The sequence below is a fragment of the Photinus pyralis genome, unplaced genomic scaffold, assembly GCF_008802855.1.
Source record: "Photinus pyralis isolate 1611_PpyrPB1 unplaced genomic scaffold, Ppyr1.3 Ppyr1.4_LG3a, whole genome shotgun sequence".
Lineage (NCBI taxonomy): Eukaryota > Metazoa > Arthropoda > Insecta > Coleoptera > Lampyridae > Photinus > Photinus pyralis.
The window spans coordinates 11,940,767-11,967,157 of NW_022170509.1; the positions used below are offsets into that span (position 1 = coordinate 11,940,767).

Sequence of the window (26,391 nt, forward strand, 5' to 3'; positions counted from 1 at the left end):
TTAATAAATGGAGGTCTAAAATTAAGCGATAATTCAGCTATTTTTTTAAGTAAAGCTGCGTGGATATCAAAATAAGATTAGGTCTGATGGTTAGACGATGGAATAGTTTGAATAATCACATATGCCACTCAAAATTTCGTACCTATGGAGATAAAATCTACGACTTGAAAATTAGGTCACATTTAGCACTTAACTTAGGAGTTACTTTTCTTGAAAAGTTGTGTTTCCTCCGGCTGTAATCGATTCAATAATGTTAGTGTTACATTGAGAAATAGGGTAAGAAAAACGCTTGCTTGGCTTTTTATTATTAAGAACGTGCATATTGAAACAGAAAGTAACAATTCCTTTAGTACCATTTAAATTGTAATTATAAGCTACAGCTCAGCTTGGTTGTTTTCGTAATGCCCTACCTCGGATTGTCTTCATAGTATTCACAATTATGCGCCTTTCCAATGTTTTAGATATAACCCCCAGTGTGTTCATGACTGCAACTAGGAGAGAGTGTGGGAAATATCCCGTTGTTCTGTCTTGAATGCCCACGGTTTTTAGAGCAGATTCGACGAATGTTTTTGGATTCGGCGCCATCCAAGTCGCATTTCTAATTTTGGACATTTTTGTAGCCACGTATCCCGGCGAAATGCATTGCACAATTATTCCCATGTTTGCATATTCGGCGTTCAGATCCTCCGAAAATTTTTCTATGAAAGCCTTAGAAGCAGCATAAACTGTTAATAGAGGACTGGCAAAACGTGCACTGGCAGAAGAGATGTTGATGACAACTCCTTTACGCTTCTCCACCATGGTTGGCATTATTATTCTGCACATATGGACTACAGACGAGATATTTCCCTGAATTAGATTTGAGAACAGTTTTTCTTTATCGTTGAGGTCTAGAAAGTACTCTGGGTAGGGATAACTCAGCCCAACGTTGTTCACCAAAACCCCGATTTCTAGTCCACTCAACTGTTTCTCTATTATGTGGTAAATGTCATTCCCGTGAGTGTAATCAACTGCAATAATTTTCGTTTGAACGCTGTACTGGTGTTCTGAAACAAAAAGCATTAAATACAAAACCAAACATTTGCCACTCTTACCTATGTCTTCTGCTGCCGCTTGTAGTTTCTCTTCACTTCGACTTATAAGCACGACATTCATCCCCTTTGCCGCCAGGGCGTCTGAATACGCTTTACCTAAGCCATCGGATGCGCCAGTGATTACTGTAACAATTGATTAGTGTTAATTATTTGAGAAATCTGGATGCTACCGTTTTTACAACATTGCAAGGTTAGCTCAAATATGCTTCCATTTTGACATTCTGCTTTAAATTTAGCAACTTGTCATCGATTTAACTAACATGGCACATTTTTAAATAATCGACAACGCCATGGTGAGGCACAAGAAATAAGTACCCTGTATCGTTGCTACTTGCAATATAAAAATCCATCATTTTGCCCTCTGAGTTATCCCATTAGGGAAATTGAACAATAAGAGCTTATTTTTTCTCTTTTTTCATCGTGCATAATCGTCATTATGCGTTCTGTTTCTGTCAAATGGTCCATATTTCACAACATTAAGATGCACATAATAGCATAGTTGTAAGGAAACAAACCGTCTGTACTGTTTTTTTAAGTAACTTTTGACGTTACGTTAATTTAAAGGTACACCATACATCATATCTACATGTTAAGGTAGTAAGAAAGAGAAAGAAATAAGCTTTCTTAATAACTTATAACATGACCTACATTACCCTATTTTAACCCTCAAAATATCTGAAATAATTTGAAATGGAAGCGTTCTAATTTTCATGTCCATACCTCAAACGATTTGAGCGTTAGAGCTTTGGTTAATAATCGTTAATAGCGGCCTTGTATGCCTATTGCAAAGGTAAAAATTGAAAAACAATCTCCAAATCTTGTAGGAATTAAAATTTTCAACCATCTCTCTACTACAATATTAAACAAAATAGTTTTTAAATATTTAAATTTTGTCTTTTACCCTCAAGTTTATTTCTCAAATCACCTCTGCAGTTGTCATGTCATGCCCTAATACAATATTATACTGTCAACAAGAAACAGTAGAGTTGAGTGATTGAAACAACAAAGTACCGTAATGTTTTTTTTTATTTTTCAACATAAAAATAAAAAATTCGAAATTAGGGGTGTGGTGTGTGTTTTGCGCGTTGGAATAGTTTTAAATGTAGCTGGCGATTTTTTGCCAGTCTGGAATTGTAATTGATTTTTGTTTAATTTTGAAGAAGTAATTTTGGATTCGCTATTTTTATGTGTAAAGGATGGCCGTCTGCGTAAATAAGAACCCATTTTGTAGGCGTTCTTTCATTAGTAAGGAATAGAGGGTATTAGTTTTGGGAAAATTTTTAAGGATTTGTGGTTAAGCACGCGGCGAGGGCAGTGCGTGATCCGGAAAGGCTAGAACACTGTTTCTTTCATCTTATTTTCATGGCATACCTGATTTGTTTTAAGTAAAATTTTTTTTTGTCTTCACAATTTTAAAAACATTTATGTATGTGCGATTTCTAAAAAAACTGTAGTGGCTATGAAAATTACTTCTATATCACTGATCTCGGCATGAAAATGTACATTTCTTTTTCCTTTCAATTATTAAATAAAGCAATGGCATAATTAAGTTCGGCCCATTTTTTCCGCTAATGCTGTGGACGATAAAGCGTTGTTACTAATAGGCAAATTTGGCTACATGTGTGCTGACTCCCTGAAGGCGCCCAGTTAAAAGTTGAATAGCTTGCTGCTTTTTGTCGAATGGTTTATTGTAGCATTCCTCGAGAATGGGAGAGCCATGGAGTTCAATGTCGCTTGTGGAGACTATCCGTATTCCTCTTCAAACCGTTTGACGATGGGTGGGTCGGCAGGTCTTGAACAAAAGAAGAGTTCGCACTTATCGGTGATAACTTCTAGGACTCTGCTAAAAGATAGACGCTTCTTGAAGTCGGAAAGCACTGTGGATTGGAGTCCCCCGAGAGTTGCGTCATCCAAGTACCATTCGCTGAGCTCTGAATCCACTTCCGATAGGACTGCTACACGGAAGCATAGTTCACAGGGGTCACCTTGTTGGACAGTGCGCTGAGAAAGTTTCTGCTTATCGTTGTAGAAGAGATCGCGTTGGATCGTGTTGAAAGTTTACGAAAATCGATTTTCAGTAGGACTTTTGATAGTTTTGCCATCGATGAGCAGAAAACCTTCGCCGAGATAATCAATCTTTCGCGGTTGTGTCCTCTTATTCTGGCACTCAGCTTTGGCCCCTATTTTGGCACGATCCACTTGTACCGTTGTATTCGAAAGTGGAGTCATCAACTATCGATGTAGTTGCCCCGACAAAACTCGAGCAAGTCGGTAGGAGCACAGTATAGGACATTCTGTTCAAAATAATCAAAAGTATGAGTTTACTTCCAATAGAATCGGAAGTATTTAAATGTTTCTTAAAGTTGTATCATTGTTAAGCGACAGAGTAAAGCGATGCAAGCTTTATAGGGGAGTCGATGGTGTCCGTCTGTCCGTGAACACGATAACTGTCAAACGCTTGGACCGATTTGGTTCAAACTTCGTACAGTTGACCTATATGCCACAAGTAATAAGCCTATTGAAAATGGGTCAAATCCAATGATCCCTTGGGGTCACGTCTCTCTGTCCCTGCCAAACGCTTGAACCTATTCGGTTCAAACTTTGCACAGTAGATTTATATACCACATGTAACAAGCCAATTGAAAATGGGTAAAATCAAATGACTCCGTGGGGTCACACCGAGGTGCTCTGCCGCTTTTTTAAACGCTCTTTATGGGTTTATTAGTATCTAAAACCGTTATATTACGTATGGGTTACACGCGATGGGTATGTATAATACCGGGTAGTCCGATGTTTCCCGGGAAATTTGGTGCGAGTGCACACTGATAATTATGTTACGAATTGTGTAATATTAATAATAATAATCAGTTCAAATTTGATAAATAATAAAAAGGTAACAAATCGAATGATGCTTAGGTATATACGCAAGAATAGTAAACGCCATAAAATAACGTTTGAGAGCTCAATTTGTGTTGTATAGAACGTCAAACTATAATATACCCTGCTCGTTATCTAATGCCTTAGGCTAATTGGTATATTTAAGTATGTCGGTATGAAACCTTGGCATAGTACTTAATACCTTTTTTTGTTAATTTTTGCGTCGATAGATAAATTTGATGTTGACGTAGGTACACTTAGTTAATTCCAGGACGTTACATTTTCTTATCTGTTTGGCTAAGTACAAAAAGATCCAAGTCGTAAATGAAATAGTTGGATTACCGCACGCGGCAAACGTTTAATTATACAGTTGCCAAAAACGTTTTATTAAATTATTACTTAGCAAAGAAAGAGCAATCAAAAATAGCGAGAGACGCTTAGTGGGGCATGTTGCATCGTGCAGTTTACTATTGGGATTTGTCACGATTGAAATCAGAAAGTCACAATCTCAATTTCAGAGTGTCTCTCGTGGACGGATCATAAAGTTTCAAGAATGGATGTACCTAATCTTAAATTAACCTCTAGAGATCATTGCCGTAGCTTATGTGAAAGGCTTGCTTTAGTATCGAAAGTTTCACTATTTTTGTAGGAAAACGTAATCAATTGAAGATGCATTCGTTGGAAATGTAAATATTGAAAGATGCTGTCAGATTCTGCACATCTTACTTGATCAGCTGCAAAATAATTGATAAGCATCTTCATCTAGTATTCGATTTGTGAAATTCAAAACGTTTTCAGTTCCTATTTATCCCAATTTAATAATTGAAGTGCTCTAGAAAAAAGGATGTTCTAAATACAGAGTAATTATTTTAAGTACGTTAATGCGTGCTAAGCATTTAGATTCAAATTTGATATTAAGCTTTGGAATTTTTTCATGCACACATAAAAAGAAAATAATTCAAAAAGAAGCCACGTTTCATTATAATTCATTCAAAGCTACAAAATTCTCATTCTGGTCAATGTATAATAGCGAATACCCTCTTCAACTAAATTTATTCGACTGCAGTAAAGTAAGCGGTAGCGTACATTAGTCTGAATGGAAATTGCAATTGTAAAATGCATAATAGAGATCATTAGCTGTGCAAAACACGTATACCTCACTGTTTGCGTTTCCTACCTTAAAATCAATTTCTAGACCTTTCCATGTATTTTTCTCGTTACCTTTCAGTTTACACAAACCGAAACAGCCTCCTGTTTTTGTATATTTGATAAAACATAACGTTTCCTATTTTTGAAACAAAATTTACCTAAAGAATGCCGTGATGTGCAAATTCAACTTCATCACTATTTACATAAATGGCACTAATGCAGAATAACTAATAAGGGCTGCTGGTTCATAAGCACAAATGCAAATTGCTTCAAAAGGACTATTTTCAATCGTCCCCACACAATACAGTGCATCTTGTTTGATTTACATTTGTAAACTTGACGCCACCTGTTTATTGTGGATTATTATTTGTGCCGATAAACTGTAATTAGCGATGGATACCAATGGCCATCGACATTTCAACATATAGAACGATGTTAATTGAATGCTACACAAGTATACTTCATTGCACCGAAGTGGCTGGAATATTGAAATTCAATGAAATAATAATTCTCCTTTCTACCTAATACCCCCCTCCATATCTGATCGAATAATATGGAAACAATTGCTTAGACGCAATAACCTATGTTAGAAAAAAAAGGGAAATCGATAGCAATTTACACAATAAAATCGACAAAGTGACCAGGATGTCTAAACCTCTCTATAAGGTTAGCAAACAAGAGTTTTTTCGGATGATGTAGGTACTTTGAAATTAGGCAAATTAGTTCAGTTTAGAAAAGGATGTGCAACGAATTAACAATAAAGGTACCCATCTCCAATTACATAAAATGACCCAGTTGCCAAATTCTTGACAGAACATCAGCAGAAACGTTTTTGACAGTCTTACATCCTTTACGACTAATATACACTACCCAAAGTCACAGTAATTTGCTGTATGTGCCATTTTATTACCAAACACAAAATTGTTCAAGTTCCCACAGGAGAATTTTTGTTGAACTCTTACAGAATTGAATGTAATTGGATGTTATATCTTAAACGATTATTAATTACGGTCAATTTTTGATTGGTACAAAATTGAAAATTGCTTTGTTTTGAATTTCTTCTATTGTTTTGTGTATATTTCTCTTAACACAAGACTCAACGCAGTTCCTCTCTACAATCTTAATGCATTTTCCGTTAAGCTCATAGCCCCAAATCGCGAAATTCGCATCGCGTTTGCAACCTTTTCATGTGCTCTTTTTTTGAGAAAAGATAATAATAATAATATAATAATAATGTGTCTTTATTAGAATAACGAGTGGCATTCAGGTATTATTATAACCATGTAATTAACAAGTTTACTCGTTAATCTAATGAGGCGAAGTTCAGATGCTTTGGTACAAAGAAACCGCGCATCTGCTCTTCCACTTAACCCCTTTAGATTACATTACTTAAAGATAACGATAGTGGAAAGTTATAGTTATAGTAGGTGGATGAATAAACAAAAAATAAAATTTAAATAAAAAATAAAAACATTATATCTTACGCTAAATGAACCAAAAATCAATATAAGGAAATCAGATATAAATGATGGATGTGTACAAAAAGAAATCAAACAGGAGATGTAATATCGTACAATTTATATCAAAGAGGATGACATTAATATAAAAAAAAATTAATTAAATACTCATGTTTTGTCTATCCAGTGTAATTTTAAATAATTTAGTTTTAAATGAAACCATCCCAAGCATTTTAACATCAGTAGGCAGAAGATTGTATATTTTTGCAACGTTATAAACATACGATCGTTCGAAAAACTTGGTTCGATGGAGAGGTGGAGTAATTAGTTTATGTAATCTAATGTTAGAGGTAAATTGAATCTTCTCGTACAGATACCTACGCGTACAATTGGTAATAATACTATGAAATAGAGTGGCAGAGTGCAGTGGTATCTCCTGTTTGCCATATTTAGCCAGCCGACTTCTTTTATCTTGTGAGATATGCGTTCATATTTTTTTACACCAAAAATTAAACGTAGGCACGAATTTTGAATTTTTTGTATTCTGTCAGTACACAGAAAAAAATCGTACTTTAACGACAAATTCATTATGTATTTGACTCGTATTTCTTTAAAAGAAGTAAAGACTAATTTAAAATAATCAAATTAGATTTAAATCAAAAATAATTATTTTGACTCAAATAAATCGATGTAATTGATGTTTCGTCACAAAATATTTGACTTGGATTAACTTTGATTCAAAAATATTATATTTGACTCAAGCAATTTGCTTTGAGGAGTTTCACATAAATATCCACACAATTCGCTTAAACATGTTGTTCATTTGTGTAACATAATAAACCAGTACATGAATTTAACTTTTCCTGTATTTAATATAAAAAACTTGACGTTTTGAGCTAAGTAACTAAATAAATCTCTGGAATGAAATGAATTCATTTCAATTGCATGGGTGCATAAATATTTCCCCCTCCAATAAAAACATGTCGTAAAATTCGACTCGGTTGCTCTTTACACGTTCGAAGTTTTGCGTTGCGACACCGAAAAAATTTCTTGCAAATGCGTAGATAGTGCGTTTCATCCTGAGTGTTTTGGTTTTGTTTTATATTTTTAAGTTATCTGCCGTTTTTATGTAGGTGTACTTCTGAGAGAATATTTTGTAAGTTCTTATTCCTTTATCATATGTGGAATTTTATATTTTTAAGTTTTTATACTTACCTATATCTATTTCTTGTACATAGGGTACCCGGTAACTATATGGAGAGCCAAAATAAAAGGTTGTATGAAAATAAAGTAAAAATTACGATTTTGGCCCTCTAGATACCAAAAACCCCGTACGTTATGACTGGGTTCTGATTTGTTTCTAAAAAGTTCTGAATAAATGAATTATATTCATATTGCATTTTTATTATGTATTTAATTTTTGATATTGTGGATATTACGGAAATTCCCCTTAACAGCACAATATTTAAATGAAAGAATGATATATTTGCGTCACCAAAATATTATTTAGTCTCAACTGTACGCATGTCGAATAAGAAATATGTAGCTTTTGGGCTAAATATTTAATAATTGCTTCAATTCACAGTATGGGTTGAACAATTTTTAAGTTTTGTTTAGTCAGGCATGATATATTTACCTTAAATATTTTTAAATTTTGATCTAGAATATGGTTTTTAATTCAAACACGTCGATACTTTCAATTTAGGCGCAATGTATTTAAACCAAATAAATTGCGAGGTTAGCAGAAAGAATAGGTTTTTCACTTAAACCAAGTTAATTGTTAAATCAATTTGATTTGTGTCTGAGTTAATAAAAATTTGCATCATAGCCTAAATATATTGTCACTTAGACTGAAATACACATGTAGTTGGCCCTATCCAAACATATATGTGCTTCGGTCAACGCAAAATTTGCTTCATTGAAATGATTTGTTTTTTGTGTGTATCACTCCTGTCAAGGCAAGGGCCATACACAGAGTCGCAGTAATTAAAATTAGATAAAACTAAGGACTCGCACAATAGCACCTTTAGATGATAGCTTAAAGACTGCCGATGGTTAAAAATTAACTTTAAATTGCCAAACGCCCTACGACTAATGGCGGTAATGTGCTGTTTAAAGCGCAAATCGCAGTCCATCGACAAACCCAAGTTTTTTACACACTGTTTTGGTACTAGAACCATGTCTTTTATTTTAATTGCTAAATTATTAATATGATCAGTTCTGGTTCTACGTGGACCAAAAATAATGAAGGACGATTTTAAATGGTTAATTCGTAGTCCATGTAGTTCAGACGTATGAACTATACGTTTAATATCTGAGTTTATATGGCTTATTGCCTTGACAGAATCTGATGCAGAGAAACTGAATTGTAATTGAACATCATCAGCATATTGATGAAATTTGACATGATGGACACTGTGATGAAAATTACTGGTATATATAGAGAACAAAAGTGGTCCCAACACTGATCCCTGAGGTACTCCCGAAGTTATGCTAATAGCTGATGAGATATGCTCCCTTAGTACAACCTGTTGCAATCTACCTTCGAGATAATTTTCGACCAATCGAGTCGCATTGGGATTGAAGCCAATGTAATTAAGGATGCTTATAAGTATTTTGTGGTTTATCGTGTCGAAAGCTTTGGAAAAATCAAGCAAAACTAAAGCTGAAAGTGCGCCTTGATCGACGGAACAAATAATATCATTAGTGACATTCAGTAATGCTGTAGTACAACTATATCCAACCCTGAAAGCGGATTGGGTATTTGGTAAAATGGATTCAACTTTTAAAAACTCATTTATTTGTTCAGACATTACTTTCTCCAAAACTTTTGACAAAACCGGCAAAATACTTATTGGTCTCAAATCATTGACGGTGCTTGGTTTACTGATCTTTGGTAGTGGGGTAACATATGCAAGTTTCCAGTCATCAGGATAAGTACCAGTCTTTAAGCAAACATTTATTAAGTACGTTAGGTATGGTAAAATATATGGACAGCACAAGTTTAGCATTTTTATAGTGATGCCATCTGACCCTGCCGATTTAGATTTTACTCTAGAAATATGTCTCAGCACAGTGCGTTCGTCAACTTCAGCAAACGAAAAAGACCAGTAAAAGTAATGGGAAAAAACCTTCCGTAAGTGTTCACTGTAGAATTTCATTAGTTTATTTTCAGATTGAAAATCCAAAGTACTGACATTAGCGAAAGACGTGTTCATCATATCAGCATCATTAAGGTGAGCTGGAATACCTACAGCTTTTCGCTTGTTATAAATGTCTAAAGTTCTAAGGTGCTTCCAGACTTGATTAATGTCATGCCAATTCGCCAATTGTTTCCCTTAGAACAGTAATTTTCTCGAACAACGGCAATACCACGTTGAAAACACCGCTTCTCTTTCGATCAGCGAAGATAAGCAACGTTGGACCCGGTCAGTACTGGGATGGGTGACAGCTTGAGAAACACCTCTCTTTTTAGCTTCTTAGGTTGCTATTGCGATCACCGTTTTTTGGGCATGTTAAAATTTCATCAAATGTCGCCGTTTTAGATCAACTTTTAAAGAATAAAATTTTTCCGTCTGTATGTTTCGTATGTGCGTACGTTGGCAATTTTCCGAGGTAACGGCTCGACGGATTTTGTTCAAATTTTGGATATGTATATTAGGCATACTGAAACGAAAAAAAACGAACAAATGTTTGGATTGCCGCAACGTCATCGAACTTTTTTTAAAATAGCAACCTATAATTTTTATTAAGTTATTAACGTACAACAATTGTGCCAGGTTTTATTGCAAAAAAAACAGAAAAAAATGTCAAATTTAAAAAACGAAAAAATTTTTTTCCCAAAATGGTTACTATACATTTGTCATTATAAAGGATGTAAAACTGTTTTTCGCGCATTGACGTCATACAACTTTTCTTTCAAATAACAGGGCAATATTTTTATTAAATTATTTGAAAGACTTTCTTTTTCGTGTACAACAAAATTATGCTACGTTTTATTATAAAAGCTATACCTATATGTTTGGATGCAGATTCGGATAGGGACGTACCATATGCTTACGTTCACCCCAAATAGAAGAAACAATTTCCAAACATTAAAAAAAATCCATGGGTTCACCCGTAACTTCAGCTCCCGCACACGAACAAACGCCACAATTAGAAAATTATAGTAGAAATAAAACATTTAAAACGTGTCAGCACCTCTATTATTTAAGAAAAGAGATCATAATTTGAAAGAAGTGCTCTTTTATCATACTGAAATATAAACCATTTAGTCAATCAATAATATCATATCGATTTCTTATTATTCTGCTAGTATATTCAGCTAACCAGTTTTTATAGCATTTTTAAAATTGAAATTTATGGTATGAAAAAATGAAATGTTCCCACACTTCTTTCTAGAGAGATATGACCATATTCTTGACTTTTAGGCCAGTAAATGAACGTGGAATACGGCGATACTGTGTAATTTTCCGCGTCTCCACCGAATCGCATGAAAATTTGGATTTAGGTTCCTCTTACCCTCTACTTCAAAGTTGAACTTGAGCCCAGGGTTGCTTTTACTTGGGGGGTGAATGCCACCCCTTCTCGGGGGGGGGAAAAAAGATACGTTCAAAATAAGTCCGGAAATTGATAAATTGAGTAATTCTAAGCAACTTTTGTTCTATAGAGTTTTTTCACTAAGTCAATAGTATTCGAGTTAATTGCGAGTGAAAATGTTCATTTTTCAACAAAAAAAAACTACGTTTTCAGACGGTTTTTCGCAAATAACTCTAAAAGTAAGTATTGTATCGAAAAAAGTATTCTTAGCAAAAATATAGCTTATAAACAGACAAACAAAATGGTCTATATATGAAGTCTGTAGACCCAGTAGAAGCAAAGTTGTAGCTCATGAAAAGTAGGTTCGCATTCGTCAAATTCCAAATCGAGTACTTCAACGTGAAGTAACCGAAAAATGAAGCACTTTTCGGGGAAACGTTATGAATACTTTTTTAAAGTGTTTGAAAAACCTTTCTTTTTGTTTTTAAGAAAAGTTCCTAGCATCAAAACTAAGTGAGTTACGCTCAAAATAAAGTTGGTCCTTTTTTTTGGTAAAAATAATTAAGGAAATCACCCCCTAATTAGCACCCCAATTGTAATTAAGCGTTACCGCTTTACAGTTTACTTTATTTATGTATTGTTTATATGATCTGTAAGTTTGACCGGTGCAAAGTGCTTATTTTTGAAAAAATGTAGTTTTGAAGTAAAAAAAAATTTTGAAATTTTGAAAAATTGTCATTTTTTTTCTAAATAACTATTAGTGTATTAGTTTAGTTAGTGAAAAATTGCCCACTGTAGTAAACTAAACTAATACACTAATAGTTATTTGAAAAAAAAAAGACTTTTTATTTATTTTGAACGTATCTTTTTTCCCCCCCAAGAAGGGGTGGCATTCACCCCCCAAGTAAAAGCAACCCTGGGCTCAAGTTCACCTTTGAAGCAGAGGGTAAGAGGAACATAAATCCAAATTTTCATGCGATCAATCTATTTTTTCATACGTGATTTCAATTCACTTCTATAATCGGTTGTAGTTCAAACGAAGCATCTTCTCTTAAAAAAAAACAACTGTTCATAAACAAAAAAAGTTGGGTCTGCGCATGCGCATTTTTTGTAACACGTGCATATACTATACTAACAGATTCGACGAATGTCGTACCGCCTGTCAGACAAAGTTGTGTTAACTGTCCCGGTAAACTTCAGACTGCAGGACGCAAATCCAGTTTTTTCCATATTTCTATAAGCAAACAAACATGATTTTTTTATTTCCATAGAACACTTTGCGGGCATACGGCCAACAATTCCCCAAAGTTTCATTGCAAACGGATGAACGGTTTAGGTAGGCATAATAGACATACATATAGAAACAAATTCATTTTTATTTATAATATGCAACAAGCGTATGGGATTTATAACCACAATAAACACCAAAGTTTAATAGTGTGACATATAAAACCTAATTAATAAAGTTGTGAGCACCTCAACACTTAGCTTGAGCACACCTTGCTTTCTTTCACGACGATGGAGGTTCTGGAGCTGATATGGATGAGCTTAGACTTCTCCTGAACATCCGTAAGTCTTGTAAGCGGGATGCCCTAGGATCACCCGAGGCCGAATTTGGAGGCATGCGACTGGATGAGGCGATTGGACGCAGACCATATGAGCGAAAGAACTGCTGGTTCGGTTCTGGCACGAACTCAAATCGTCTCGGATCACCATTGAACGACCAGTATTTCTCTGGGACGTTTAGGAGTAGATTTGCATCCTCTATGAAATCAACCCCGAGTAGGGTGCGATTTTTGGCTTCTGGTAGGACCAAGAATTCCGTTAAGATCGTGCGGTCCCTGAGTTGCACTGGCACCGTAGTGGTTAGCACGGTAGTGGGACGTGGTTTCCCGTCGGCCATGACCAGTTTCACTTCGCGGGAACCGAAAGGACGTTTTGCGGCACGTAACAATCGGTATAGAGTGTACCCGGCAATGCACTGGCGCGCACCTGTGTCTATATATGCACTCCCGGTGACACCTGCGATCCTGATGCTTACAATGGGTCGAGTTATCGATGCGGTAGGAGGAATGGTATTGGTTAAGTAAAAGTCTAATTGCGCACCACTCGTGTTTTCTCGGCAGTTAGGATACTGGCTTCGGATTACTCCACCTTTACCCCATCCAAAACCTGCCAAGGGCGCGGTGTCTGGGTTTGGTGACATTGTTGGTATCGTCTGAGTCTGAGCCTCTTCTGCCCTTTTCCTTTTCCTACATTCCTCCTTTGTGTGTCCTATGTATTTGCAAAACGCGCACCTCGGTTTCTTGGAGCGGTACTGAGTATTGGCTGAGGTGGTGGGTTTGGGTTGTATACGATGTACTTCCTCGGATTTCCGTACCTCTTGCTGGAGTTCGTTGAAGGTGGTGAAAGCGGTGCGCGGTATTTTTTTTTGCACACGGCGGTGTAGTAGTCCATATACTATGTGGAGCTGCACCGTTTCACTTATTTCATCCTCGATCCGGGCGAGAAGAGCTCTCTTTTCGGCGATGAAGGGTTCGGTGAGGTCGGTCTCACCTTGTTCTCTCTCAAATATTTCCCGTAGTATCTGGTGCGGCGGCTTGGTGGCTCGAAATGCCATTAGTAACCTGGTAGTGGCGTCTTCCCATGATGTTACTGCCCATTTTGTACGTAACCACCATGTCGCGGCTTCTTTTTCCAGCAGCATTGACATCCCGAGAAGTGCGTTCTCCTCCGAGATGGCCATGCAGGTCTTATATATTGAGATGTTGTTCACGAAGGCCTGTGCGTCGCCTTTACCGTCGAATCTTGCGGTGCATTCGGCGAACGATCCGCTTCCCGTGGGTTTGGATGCAGTGATTGACTGGATCAGCTCTTTTAGCATGGCTCTGGTAATCGTGAATGTGGTGGCATTGCTGGTGGATCCTTCCATCTTCGTCGCTTTGCTGTGTGTGTTCGGAAACGTTGTTACGTTTATGGAGGTCCCCACACGGTGGGTACCAGTTGTTGGTGGTAGGTTGGGTTGTAAGTACGTAACCGCACAGTCGGCCTCCTTGTGAAGATAATACGTATTTTATTTACACACTATTATAAAGGGAAAAACTATTTACAGGAGAGAACACAACTACACATACAACGCCTACTTAATAAAGTTTGCGAGCGCCTAATAGCATAACGCGCGCACTTCACACTTACGCTTGAGCACAACTTGATTCGTAAAGCGGATGCACTGTTTCACTGTTGGTACGGGGTAGATTCTTACGAAAAGTATGCTACCCAACCGAACTAGTAACCGTTGCACGTGCAGATGTACTTGCTGGATGGTTTCATATTTCTTCCTTGGATTACTTTAACTACCCTGACTTGTTATGAGGATGCTAGTTTATCTACCGGCGTCCTCTTACGGGGGTTGCGTCTAATATTTGTCGCTCGTTCCGTCGCGTGGCTCACCCTCGTGGTCGTGGGAGTGTGCGGTGTTAGGTTATTACAGGGTCGTAACAATGTCGGAATTCAAAAGGGTAAAATGAAAAAGATTAATTATCGTTGAAGTATAGTAATAAAAATTTAATTTATATTCACAAAAATATAGTAACTTTGAAGACGGAAATAGTAGTAGTAATACCTTTTGATCAAAACTTATTTTATAACAAATGTCTACTTACATCCCTACGTCGTGAAGTCAGATGGTCATAAATAAAAATTGAATTATTGTTTTCTGGTTTAATGTATCTGATAGAAAATTCGATTCTAAACAAATTTATTTCTCTTCATTTTTTGTCCTTAGAGCAATACGAGATAATTGAAGTCAAATGCTAAAACAACGACCTTTTCCCATTTTTTCTTTGTTTTTTGTTTATAACAATATGTTCCGGGAGTTTCCGTTCAGGGGGACTATGATTTTCGGATTCAGCGGATTTCCGAGGGCACTCTCCCACGTCGATCATGTTTAGTGGTTCGTAGGAGTGAATTTCACTACTTGTAGATTTTGAGGTTTGGAATCCATGTTGTTGAGGACTTATAATGGCATCAGTATTCAAAAATAAGTTTATCCGATCGAGGTTTTTTTGAGAAAACATACGGAACAGAAATGGGACGATAGTTCCTAATTTTCGAAGGATCGCTTTTTAAGGATTGGAATTACTTTCCCCATTAACTTCACAGAACGATAAGTTGACTACTATATACGGTAGAATTTTTTGAATCAGAAATACTGGTATTATAGATTTTAGATAGATGCTTTAATTTATGACTAGATTATCCAGCGCTCTCATTTATCAATTTTTTAGTTTATATTTCGAATTTGTTTGAATATTCGGAAAATTCAATTGAAAATATTACTAAATGTGTGGATAAAAATATTAAATGAATGTTCAGTTTCAGGAATTCCATAGACCCCGTTCATAGACAAGCTGTAAAATTATTTATGGGAGCATTTGAAAAATGTCTTTTTTTATGTACACGAGGCGAGGTAAGTATTACATGACTCCATAACTGTTAGAGGATCGGATCAAGTGATCAAGATAACGAGCCACGGGTAATACGTTTAATGAACCTACGCTACATAACTAGGATAGACTACGACTAACTACGCACGCTACACGCACTCATACTCAGTTCGATAAGTGTCACACGCAAGCGCGCACACAGATTACTCTAACAATAACCACAGAATGATGTCTACATTAAAATCTCCATATATTTTAACAATAAGGTGTAGTATACAATCAAGGGTCTGAAGAAATGTGTTAACATTACCAGAGGGCTATCTATAATAGTTTAGACAAATGAATGTGTGATTGAGTCTTTCGCGAAATGTTACACAACACAAATCGAAGGTTGTGACTGACACTATTCTGTGACGTCGTGTCCACGCCACCATCACCAAGTGGGGGAACGTGTGTAGCTAGTGGGTAATAAAATCTTCGAAATGAACTCAATTGACAGTATCAGGAGTTTTCTACAGCTCCATTAAACAAATTAGATCGAAACTTGTATACAAATTAATTTCTAGCTGAATTTGAGATATTTTAATATTCGTTTGAAAAACTCTGGGTGTTTAGTGAGAATGGGCTTGGGTTAAAAGGTATAGGTTAATACTCTTATAGGGTTAGTTTTCTGACCTACATAAATATGATTTGGCCAGATAGCTGGATCCATTTCTTTTCGGAAATACTTTTATAAATACGGATTTTACAATGTTGGGATATAAAAATATACTTCAGAAAAATAGGATTCCAGCTACCTTGAACAACTCAGTAATGTCGATATTTTGATTAATATGGTGTAAATCAATTTCTATGAGTATTTGCATTGTGTACCTACATGTAAGTGTTCATTTTTACTTGGGTTTTTATTACATTTTAGGTTAACAAGCTCACAACCAGTCTTGTATCATGTATATTTTTTTTGTCGTAATACCACATTCAATGCTTGCGACACGTCAAATTACAGCATAAATAAGTATCTCTATTTTTTATATATTATTCTGGTATATTTATTCAAATTATTATAATTTATGTATATTTTACGCCAAATGGCACAAAGAAATAAATCAAATCAAATTAAAGCATACAATAAAAAGTACAAACAGACAGAAATTCATACAAAACTAATAATATTAAAAATAAAAATACAAGTTAAAATCACAAATTAAAAACAAATGATTTTTATAAAATTTTTAAACTTAACGAAATTTAACTGCTTCACAGCCAGTGGTAGTACATTATACAATATCATACATAATATGATCGCTTAGACAAAATACATATTATTACAAATTTATGCGGGGGCTATTATTTTTGGATTTGGAAAGTCTATAGTATGGAATCCTCAGATTTTTTGCGTTGTAGCTGTGTGTAGTGTCATTAGTTGGGAATGCAGATAGGTAACTTTTTGTGAATTTCTAAAAGAGTAGCATACCTGAATAATGATGGCAGCGGCATAATTCGAAGCTGAAACTGGGCACCTACAATAACCCTTATCCTTTTCTTCTGCATAATAAAGGCTTTGTTCGATTTGGGAGCATTTCCCCACAAAGTTACTCCATACAGGAGATGAGAATGAAAAAGTGAGAAGTAGCAGGATATAAGGGTTTTAATAGATATTGCCCGTTTTAGAGCTCTCAAAAGAAATAAAGACTTGGATAGCTTCGATACAACATAGTCAATGTGATTGATCCACGTCAACCTATCGTCGACATAAATACCTAATACTTTGGCGCAAAGGGCTGACGAAATCTTGTTGCTGGCAGAGAATGTGTGTGTGTGTATATGCGTTTTATCCTTATTAAGCATTAAGTTGTTATTTGCAAACCAATTAGTCGCTTCTTGCAACGTGATTTTGGCTTTAATGCATAATGATTTAACAGTTTTATCTTTAACAATTATGGAAGTATCGTCAGCAAAGGCTATACAAGTACTGGGGTATACAAATTGAAAAATATCATTTACATAAATAATAAAAAATAGAGGCCCTAAAATAGAGATCTTACAATACAATGTCGTGTTTAAGTTTTCATTATCAGTTTTTAGATTGAAAATTAAAGCAACGAGATTAATCGCCTTATTTAACCCATCATGGTTAGGAGATTGGTTTTTTAAATTGATTGGAAGATTATCAAATGATCAAATGATGGAGAAGTGCTGAAATATTAGAAAGAAATTTCTAAAATATTAGAATATTAACAGAGCATATCGGCATTAAATAAACGCAAATAAAAAAACGCATTTACTTAGAGCAAAAAAGGAAATTAAATGAATATGCACCTTTTCTTAGATAATAGTGGAACGTGATATTTTTCAGTTATTTCTAGGTATAATCTTATAATTGTGCATATTTATTATAGTGGTAATCGATTCCTGTACCTACCATACATTTGCACATGAAAATTAAATCTAGGGCTAATCTCATTGGCGCAGTAAATAATGCCGTCTTATAAGTATGGTACAAAGTATTTGCATACCACAAAGTTTAATTAAATTGTGTAATTCAATAACTTATGGACAGGCCGTTGGTTTCAATTACTGCTTGCTAACCCTTGGCCAGAGGACATACTAATTTTGAGTGACACCTGAGCCTATATTTGCTTATACCCGACAAAAGGGGTGCCACAATATAGAATTAATCAAATTCGAATCGTTTTAAATTAACTTCCTTTATAATACCGTTTTTGGCCAACAAAGTTCTTTGCGTTTTTCATGTACACCATTTCGGTTCCGCAATTCTAAAAAAAGGCGACTTACTTATCTAGACGTCGACGACGTTCCCATCGCTTGAAGCGTTCCAGGCAATTTAAGGCGTCGCGTCGGTGATTTACGTACCAGCGTTTTGGATTAAGCGATTACCGTAACCCGTATAAACAACGATCGTTTAACACGTATGCGTAAACTTAATTTAAATTTATACCATTTTAAGACATTTTGAGTTAAATTTTTGTACTAAGCTTCGAAAGTTAAAACGCGAAAGCAAGCATTACTTAATTTATAACAAACGGTTTTAGTAACTGTTTATGTAGGGATATTTCGTTTAGTGACATTATTAAACAATGTATATTCTATATGAATGAGCTTTTTCCAAGTTACCGTATAGCTAAGCAAAAATGGTTTGGAATTATTATTGCTAGTGTGACAGTGATAGTTGTTTTGCTTCACATAAAATGACAAAACTTATGTCTGTTTCTTTGCATACGATTAGCTGTTGTTTGACCCTTCGCCATCTAACAAATTTTTCCGATTATTGGCAGGTCAGTTCTTCTGCTACACCGTATTATTTTGTAGTGTTTGGACATGTTTTGAGCACCGATGTTTATTAGATTGGATGGTTTACGAAATTAATTACACTATGAATGTTTTGTGAAAACTGCAAAATCAACTTTGAGCTGGAGGTATTGCAACATTTCCAAACTATTTAAAAATCATTTACAAGTTGCATAGGTAAGCGCAATTTGCGTCTTCACCTCCAACCTCTATACAGGGCATATATTTTATTTCAATCTGTTTCTACAGAGTTTTGATTAGCAGAGTTTTGTTACTGACAATTTCATGCGTTTTACAGTTTCCCTTGGTTCTACCTCTTCAGGGTGATTCAAAGGTGGGTTTGAAGAAAAAAATCATAATATACCCATTACTCATATCCAATTCTCAAGAATTACTATAGAATAACTTAAAATTTAAAACCCATCTTTGAGTATGTTCATTTGTCACCGATCTTTACGACATTCCGTATGTTCTCATCTTCGACATATACATGGAAATCGTCATTAGTCGTACATATCCGTAAAAGTTCTGGCGTAACAACAAGTTTTAACGATCTCCTGCCGATTAGTCTGTTAACTGTTTGAAAGGTGTTTAGAAGACACATCACTACCAATTACTATCTGCCTAAATACCAATCTGGATTTCGTCCTGCGCATAGCTGTAGTACCTATATGTAGCTTCGACGCTCAGATGCTGTTACCTAAGCCTGGACGCTGAACAAATATCAATACATACCCTGCTGCATTGAGTAGGCCTTTTGATACAATATGCCATAAAATATTATGCGACACCCTACGATCTATGCATTTGAGCGTCTAAGCTAACTCGATTCAGTCATACTTGAACAATAGATATCCGCGTGTCACCTTCGAAGGGGAAATCTCAAACCCCCTACGAGTTGTGCAAGGCGTTTCCCAGGGTGCCATTCTCAGTCCTCTCTTGTTCAGCATTTATGCAGATGTAATGCAGTATTTGTTAAATATGCTGAATTACGCACTGCTCAACTCAATATCGATGATGATTGATAACCTGAGAAGAATTTGCGCTTATTTTTGATCGCACCATTTAGTAATAAACCTAGGTAAGACACTACTCGATTGAGTACATAGGGAACCTGATGTACGTATAAGTGGCGAACGAATTCCCGCTACCGATTGCATCAAAAACTTACTCCAAATCTTACACTGTAAATTATGTTCATACCTTTTGAATCACCTTGAATGGGCGAAAGATCGTTTTAAAGTATATTTAAAGTATATGCAATTCGTGCATTTTATTTGCAAGCGAGGCGTGGGATTTGATACTATATTTATTAGAAATCCAAGGACCAATAAAAGATGTTATAATACATTCTTATTGTTGCTACTAATTATAGTGCTTGTTTTATTTATTGTATATAGGATTTAATTATTTATATAAGTTATTTTTTCCAGGACATGCAGATTACACCGGAGGATCAATTGTGCATCTGGTTAAATAAGTTTTGCTTAACAAGTACATATATTGTTTCTACTGTGAATGTGAAAATCCGACAACGTAGTTGGAGAACAAATTTCATGTGTGTCTTAATAATCAAATATACTATTACCACCAAGGTTATCACACACGGTATAAACAGTATGATCTGACTATAGGCACAGATTAAATCTGTGCTATAGGTCATACTCATACAATTGTTCAAATGAACCAACACATGATTCTTATACGTTTTAACAAAGACATTTCTGTCCTCAGTAATTGCCCAGACGGTTTTCGTTTGGACCAACATTTATGTGTAACATGTCCGCTCCCTTTAGATTTAGAACTTGTCTCTGAAGAGTGTAGTGTAGTCAGTTTCAGTACATCCGTGCAGATATTTTTTGATGAGGTGCGAGATGAGGTTGGTGCATTCTACCCTATTTCGACGAGGGCTACAATTTGAATCAAAAAGTCTAAAAAAGAGCAAGGCCTTTATTGCTTGATATTTGCTCTAATAAGTGGTGACCACTAGAGTGATTTGGTATATATTGAAAAACACGGCCCAATTCGGTTTTAGTAATATAGTAATATTAATGAATTTGTCAGCCATTTTTGGATAATGTAACAAAGTGGTATAATGTTTATCCCATGCTCACGTGTGAATGTTGTTAGATCTTTGCTGTACTTAACCTTCAAATTTATTTGTGTTTTAATTTTTGACACAATGGATGGCATTTGTTTTTGGATGGGTCTGTTAAACCAAATCAACTAACAAGTAAAAATATTATATTGACTGCCTGACTACTACAAAACCCTTCATCTTAGATGTACAGTAGGTATTTAATTACAAACTGTTTTTATTTTTTAGTGTATCCATTCGCAAAGAAAGAGGGTTCCCACACGTCTTTTATTTACGCAAAATGTAACAAAGTGATATAATGTTTATCCCATGCTCACGTGGGAATGTTGTTAGATCTTTGCTGTAATTAACCTTCAAATTTATTTGTGTTTTATTTTTTGACACAATGGCATTTGTTTTTTTATGGTTCAGTTGAACCAAAGTCTAAAAATATTACATTGACCGCCTGTCTACTACAAAACCCTTCATTTTCGATGTACAGTAGGTACTTAATTACAAACTGTTCTTATTTTTTAGTGTATCCATTCGCAAAGAAAGAGGGTTCCACAAATTTACACAAAATGTCTCCGAGTTAACGTGAACTGGGTAACGTTACTTCCCTATAAACCTTACATTTCCTTAAAATTTTCGTCTAGATTTCCTGAGAGAATTTCTTCTAGATTGCCTTAGAATTTCCTCGGAGTTTCCTCTTATTTCCTCCAAATTTCCTAATATTACCTAGAATTTCCCAATTCTTTTGAATTTTCCTCCTATTTTCCCAACATTTCCTAATATTTCCGCAGAATTTCCTCTAATTTCATCCATTTCCTACATATTTCCCAGTTATTTCCTCCAAATTCCCTCTTTATCAACTTCTTGGGTCTCCTGGCTACGCATTTGTATGTCACAATTTCTCGCAACTTAAACGAAATTGAAATCTTAAAAATATTAAATTTTTAAAAAGTGACTGATACGCCGATATTTTATCGGTATCGGCCAAAAACGCCGCATCGGGCGATCCCTATGCAATAGTTTAGCCATAATATGGAAAAACATTAAAAGTTTACACTTTTTGTTACTTTGGCACACTTGCGCATGTGCTATTCTGCCCATTCTGCTCTTCCTTTTATGTCATGTGTACCAAATTTGGTTTCAATCGGTTCAGCTGTTTTGCCGGAAATGAGAGTACAGGCAGACAGACTGACAGGGAGATCGATCGACATCATCGATAGTTTGTTTGAATGGGATTCTTCAAGACGTTTATTTCCGTCAAAAAAGTGGGGTTCATTACCCCATTGCAATACCGCCCTTAGTAATGTGCCGGTGGTAAAAAGGTAAACACACGCTGCAGCAACACACCACCTTTTGGATTGTAAACAGCATACGATTGTTGGACTATTTTCGTATTTCACGCATGTTTATTTGGCACTTTCGTCTAACGAAAGCGTCAGACACGAGTGGATTTCCGTACCCGTGTCATTGCGTGCTTTAGATCGGCCTCCCCTTGGGTTCAAGTTCGAAATACAGAGTGTACCAACTACTAAAATGCATTAAAAAACTTCGAAAGAGTGAGACCTAAGACATTCTCAAGGGAAACTTTCGAAAGTTTCGAATTACTAAGAGTTTTAATTATCAAGAGTTCGACTGTATATGTCGTAGTCTTTTAGTGAAATCAGTCATTTCACGAAACGCCTAGTCCGAGGCCTAGTCATTTAGTGAAACGCTGAAAATTTGTACGTGTGGGGTATTTTCCCTTCCCCTTCTAGATCGATAAGGATACCATTTATCGATCTCTAATGGGAAGGGAATCCAATCGCTTGGTCTTGGAAAGTAAACTGTTCCACAGTTTCATATAAATGACTAGGCGTTTCGTGAAATGACTGATTTCACTAAAAGACTACGACATATATACTTAAAGCTTATTCTAAGACAAATTGGGGACGCTACTAACTTGGAGCAACATTTATAATGACTGTTGTAGAATCCTTATAATGGCTATATAATTCCTTGTGATCTCTAGTAATGCCTTGTAATGTGTTTCCAGAATGTCAAGGTACCTAATGTGAAATACTTCCAAACATGCTATCCTGTACACGTATTTCCATGAGTGGTTGCCTCCTTGCTTTGTATCATCAATGCAATTTTCTTTTCTTAGACTCGGTGTTATTTTCCCTAAATCGGTTTGGAATACAGTGGCCTAATTAAATTTTTGTTAGTGTTAACTGTGAGTACTTGTAATAGTCAATCAAGTGGATGTTTAAATACAAACATCCCTGGATTGTCTCAGTTGATTGCAATGGAAGGTGCCCGTTTATAGCTTGAAGTATAAATTACTTAATTTTATCTAAATAGATACCCTTTCTAGTAACTAATATTTTGCCGCGTCTTCGTTCTAATAGGGCGCACTCTTATCTTCAACAAACTCAAATTTAAATAAGCAATGAACCATGTAAAATCTCTGAGACCGTTATTTCTGAAGGGGATAAGAAAGCGTCGGACTTAATTAAATTTTTGACTCGGGACAATCGTAAATATGTATAAAACGCCCTTTCTTAATAATGCAATCTCGGTAGCTAAGATAACTGCATTTTTTACGATTAAATTTTGTATTACGATTCGGAATCAATTGTATGTAACGCGAATGAATGCAAATGAGGTATTGTGTTAACGGTAATCAATTTTTGTACTTAGTCGGCAAACGGCATTTATATCTACCTACGTTAAAAATTTTTCAATGAATAAGCAAAATTAAAGATTTTTATTACTTACCGGCCCATTTTCCCATTTCACCGAAATTTACGCTTAACCCCAGTTTCGGGGCGAACGTGTTATAGAGTAATCTGCAAATAAATTTGACCAAATGGAATCCAATTATCAAAACACACACCGACGAAATTGTTTGGCAGACCGACATTTTATAATTTAGCGCAATTGATTACTGATATCTAAAAATGAGTGACATTCAAACCACTTATGCTACCGCTGTTCAGTATGTGGCGCTTATAAACACGTAAGCTTATCAGTAATGATAAACACGCTAATCCAAATCAAACGATTTTGTAATACGCTAACGTCGGAGTCGCATGCGCTACAATGATGTTCTTCACCCCTTTCTCCTAACTCCGTCTTTTTTTAGTTCAAGTGCCGTTCAAGAGAGAAAGTACACGCTATACCCACACGCATACTAAATATTGGAACTTTCACAATTTGCACATTCTTACATGTAACAAGTACCATACAAAACTACCAATTCTTGTAGGTCAGTGGGCTGAACAGTTCGCCGACCCAGCTTCCCTATTATGATATTATACTCAAAATCGAAAGTACGCGATTTCTCCCCCTAACCGTCATGTCTATCGAAAATATTAGCAATTGAATCTGGAGCGTTCTTCCGTTTTTTTCCCTTTTGCTGCTCGACCAAGGAAGCAGTCGCTTGCACGCAAACTTCAGGCGCGTAGTATCAAGAGGGGTGGTGTGGTAAATACCGGTACTGCATAGCATGTGGATCTTTTACGCTGCAATTACTATTTACAGTTACCATTAGACTTGTTATTCAACATCGAACAGAGTTATTTTTGCTAAAAAACTAGACTTAATCTTGTGTGAAAATCGGAATTCATGGGAAGGCGAAGGTTACACAATTTGATGTACTCTTTAACTATTCAAAAAATAAATTATAGGTACCAAATTGTATTTAAGTACAGAAATTACTCTCAGTGTCGAGGTACAATAAACCTTCACGTCATCGCTTGCCTGGTAGATGTTGTAGATGAAAGCAGTCCTGCAAAATGCCAAAAGTTCAATGAAATTAACTTATAAGAGTTCCATTTAAGTCACGTGAAAGCCAGCTTTGTTTTCTCAAGACAAAGAACTGTTTGTTTTTAGGATTGGTATTTTGTTCTTTTACCAAATTTCTCTTTCATCATTTTAGGATCTCTGTTTATACCATTTTCTGTGTTGATCTTGAAAAGATATGACAGAGTTGTTAGTTTGCACACGACCCCTATTCCGCGTAAGGATGCAAAAGCCTCTGAGGGTTCCACTTAATCCCTATTTTTGGAGTTGGCGGTTTTTTGGGAAACTAAAAAATAAAAGATATTATTATAACACTAGTTATAAGATTTTCATTGAAATGTTGCCATTTTTGATTTTTTACCATTTTTTTCCTCAGTACAGTTTTGTGGGCCGCGAAAAGCTTTAAAATGACACCAAGTATGTATACCTTCCACGTCCGGTTGCTGATGTGTGATGTATACTGAAAGTTATGCAAGGGTAAAAATGACATGTACTGTTTTAACGCGGATTTTTTTGCATAACTGCAATTGCGTGCGCTTAAGATCTGATACTCTTAAAATTGAGATATTTAATGTGCTTACTATTTAGTACAATTGCATTTGCAATGTTATGTTAGCCTTCCCGCACTTGCATGTCTTGGAGAGTCGAGTTCTGTGCAGGACTCTGATACCTCTGGGATTGTGATCCACATTGGGTTCCACTTCTTAGTTGTCCATTTTCTAACCAAATTCACTTGGACTTGGAATCACAGGCTGCGTCTGGTCGCTTGTAATCCAAGTACTAGCTTGGAAAATGGTGCGCTTTATATGCTGGATGCATATTTATTTGTACCTGGGTAGGAGGCAGTTTCTCCATGATGGGTTCTTGCTACAGACTATTGCCATCCGGGCTATAGAGAAGAGTTAGGTATATAATATTGAATTGGGTGTATGCCTATTTTTCAATTTATTGCTTAATTACAAGCACACGTTGAGTAATGTATAGCCACAGTTTTTTTCTTTAGTGGAGGCATACGTGGCTAAAATTTCAAAGAAATAACTCCACAAATAAAAAAGTTGGCGTTGCGCAGTTCGCGCATGAGTACATTTAATTTATGCTATAGATAATAATAATAATAATAGTAATATCGTGTTTATTAGATTAAAAAGGGCAAAGTTCACCTAGGGGCAACATCGCCTGAGTGATCGCCACCAGGTGTTCTTCCACTTAACCCATAATATAACTTCAAATTTAAACGTTTACAATTTCGATGGAGGGGTGACAAAGAAAGAACAAAAAAAAAGAAAAAAAGGACAATACTGCAAGAAAAAGTTAATTAATAAGCAACTTGAGAATGGGACGCTTTACTCTTTCAAAAATTTGGGACGTACTGCTGATTTAAACCTGGACACTGTAAGCTTTTTAATATTCGATGCAATGGCATTGTAGACATTAGTAATGTTATATGAAAAAGATTTTTTGAATCTACAGTATTAATCGATTGAACATTTAAAAATAGAAAAAAGGTTTGCACCTTGAGGCATAGCGCATATTCCATGATGAGTATGTGTACAAAGGAAAATAACTAATGGGCTTCTCCTTCTCTGGCATAAATATTCTTATAAATAAGAAACTGAGCATTGCGCAAATTTCAAAAAATATCTCTATAA

The 26,391-nt window shown here is 35.7% G+C and overlaps 1 protein-coding gene across 1 annotated transcript; it reads right to left on the minus strand.

The window, feature by feature from the left end:
• Positions 1 to 277: 277 nt before the first annotated feature.
• LOC116165914 (very-long-chain 3-oxoacyl-CoA reductase-A) lies at positions 278 to 23,977 on the minus strand. Its single transcript, XM_031480665.1, has 3 exons — positions 23,717 to 23,977; positions 1,095 to 1,217; positions 278 to 1,046 (listed from the first exon to the last, which is right to left on the minus strand). Exons 1-3 carry the CDS (start codon positions 23,859 to 23,861, stop codon positions 382 to 384), a joined length of 933 nt encoding a protein of 310 aa, XP_031336525.1. The 5' UTR covers positions 23,862 to 23,977; the 3' UTR covers positions 278 to 381.
• Positions 23,978 to 26,391: the final 2,414 nt, after the last annotated feature.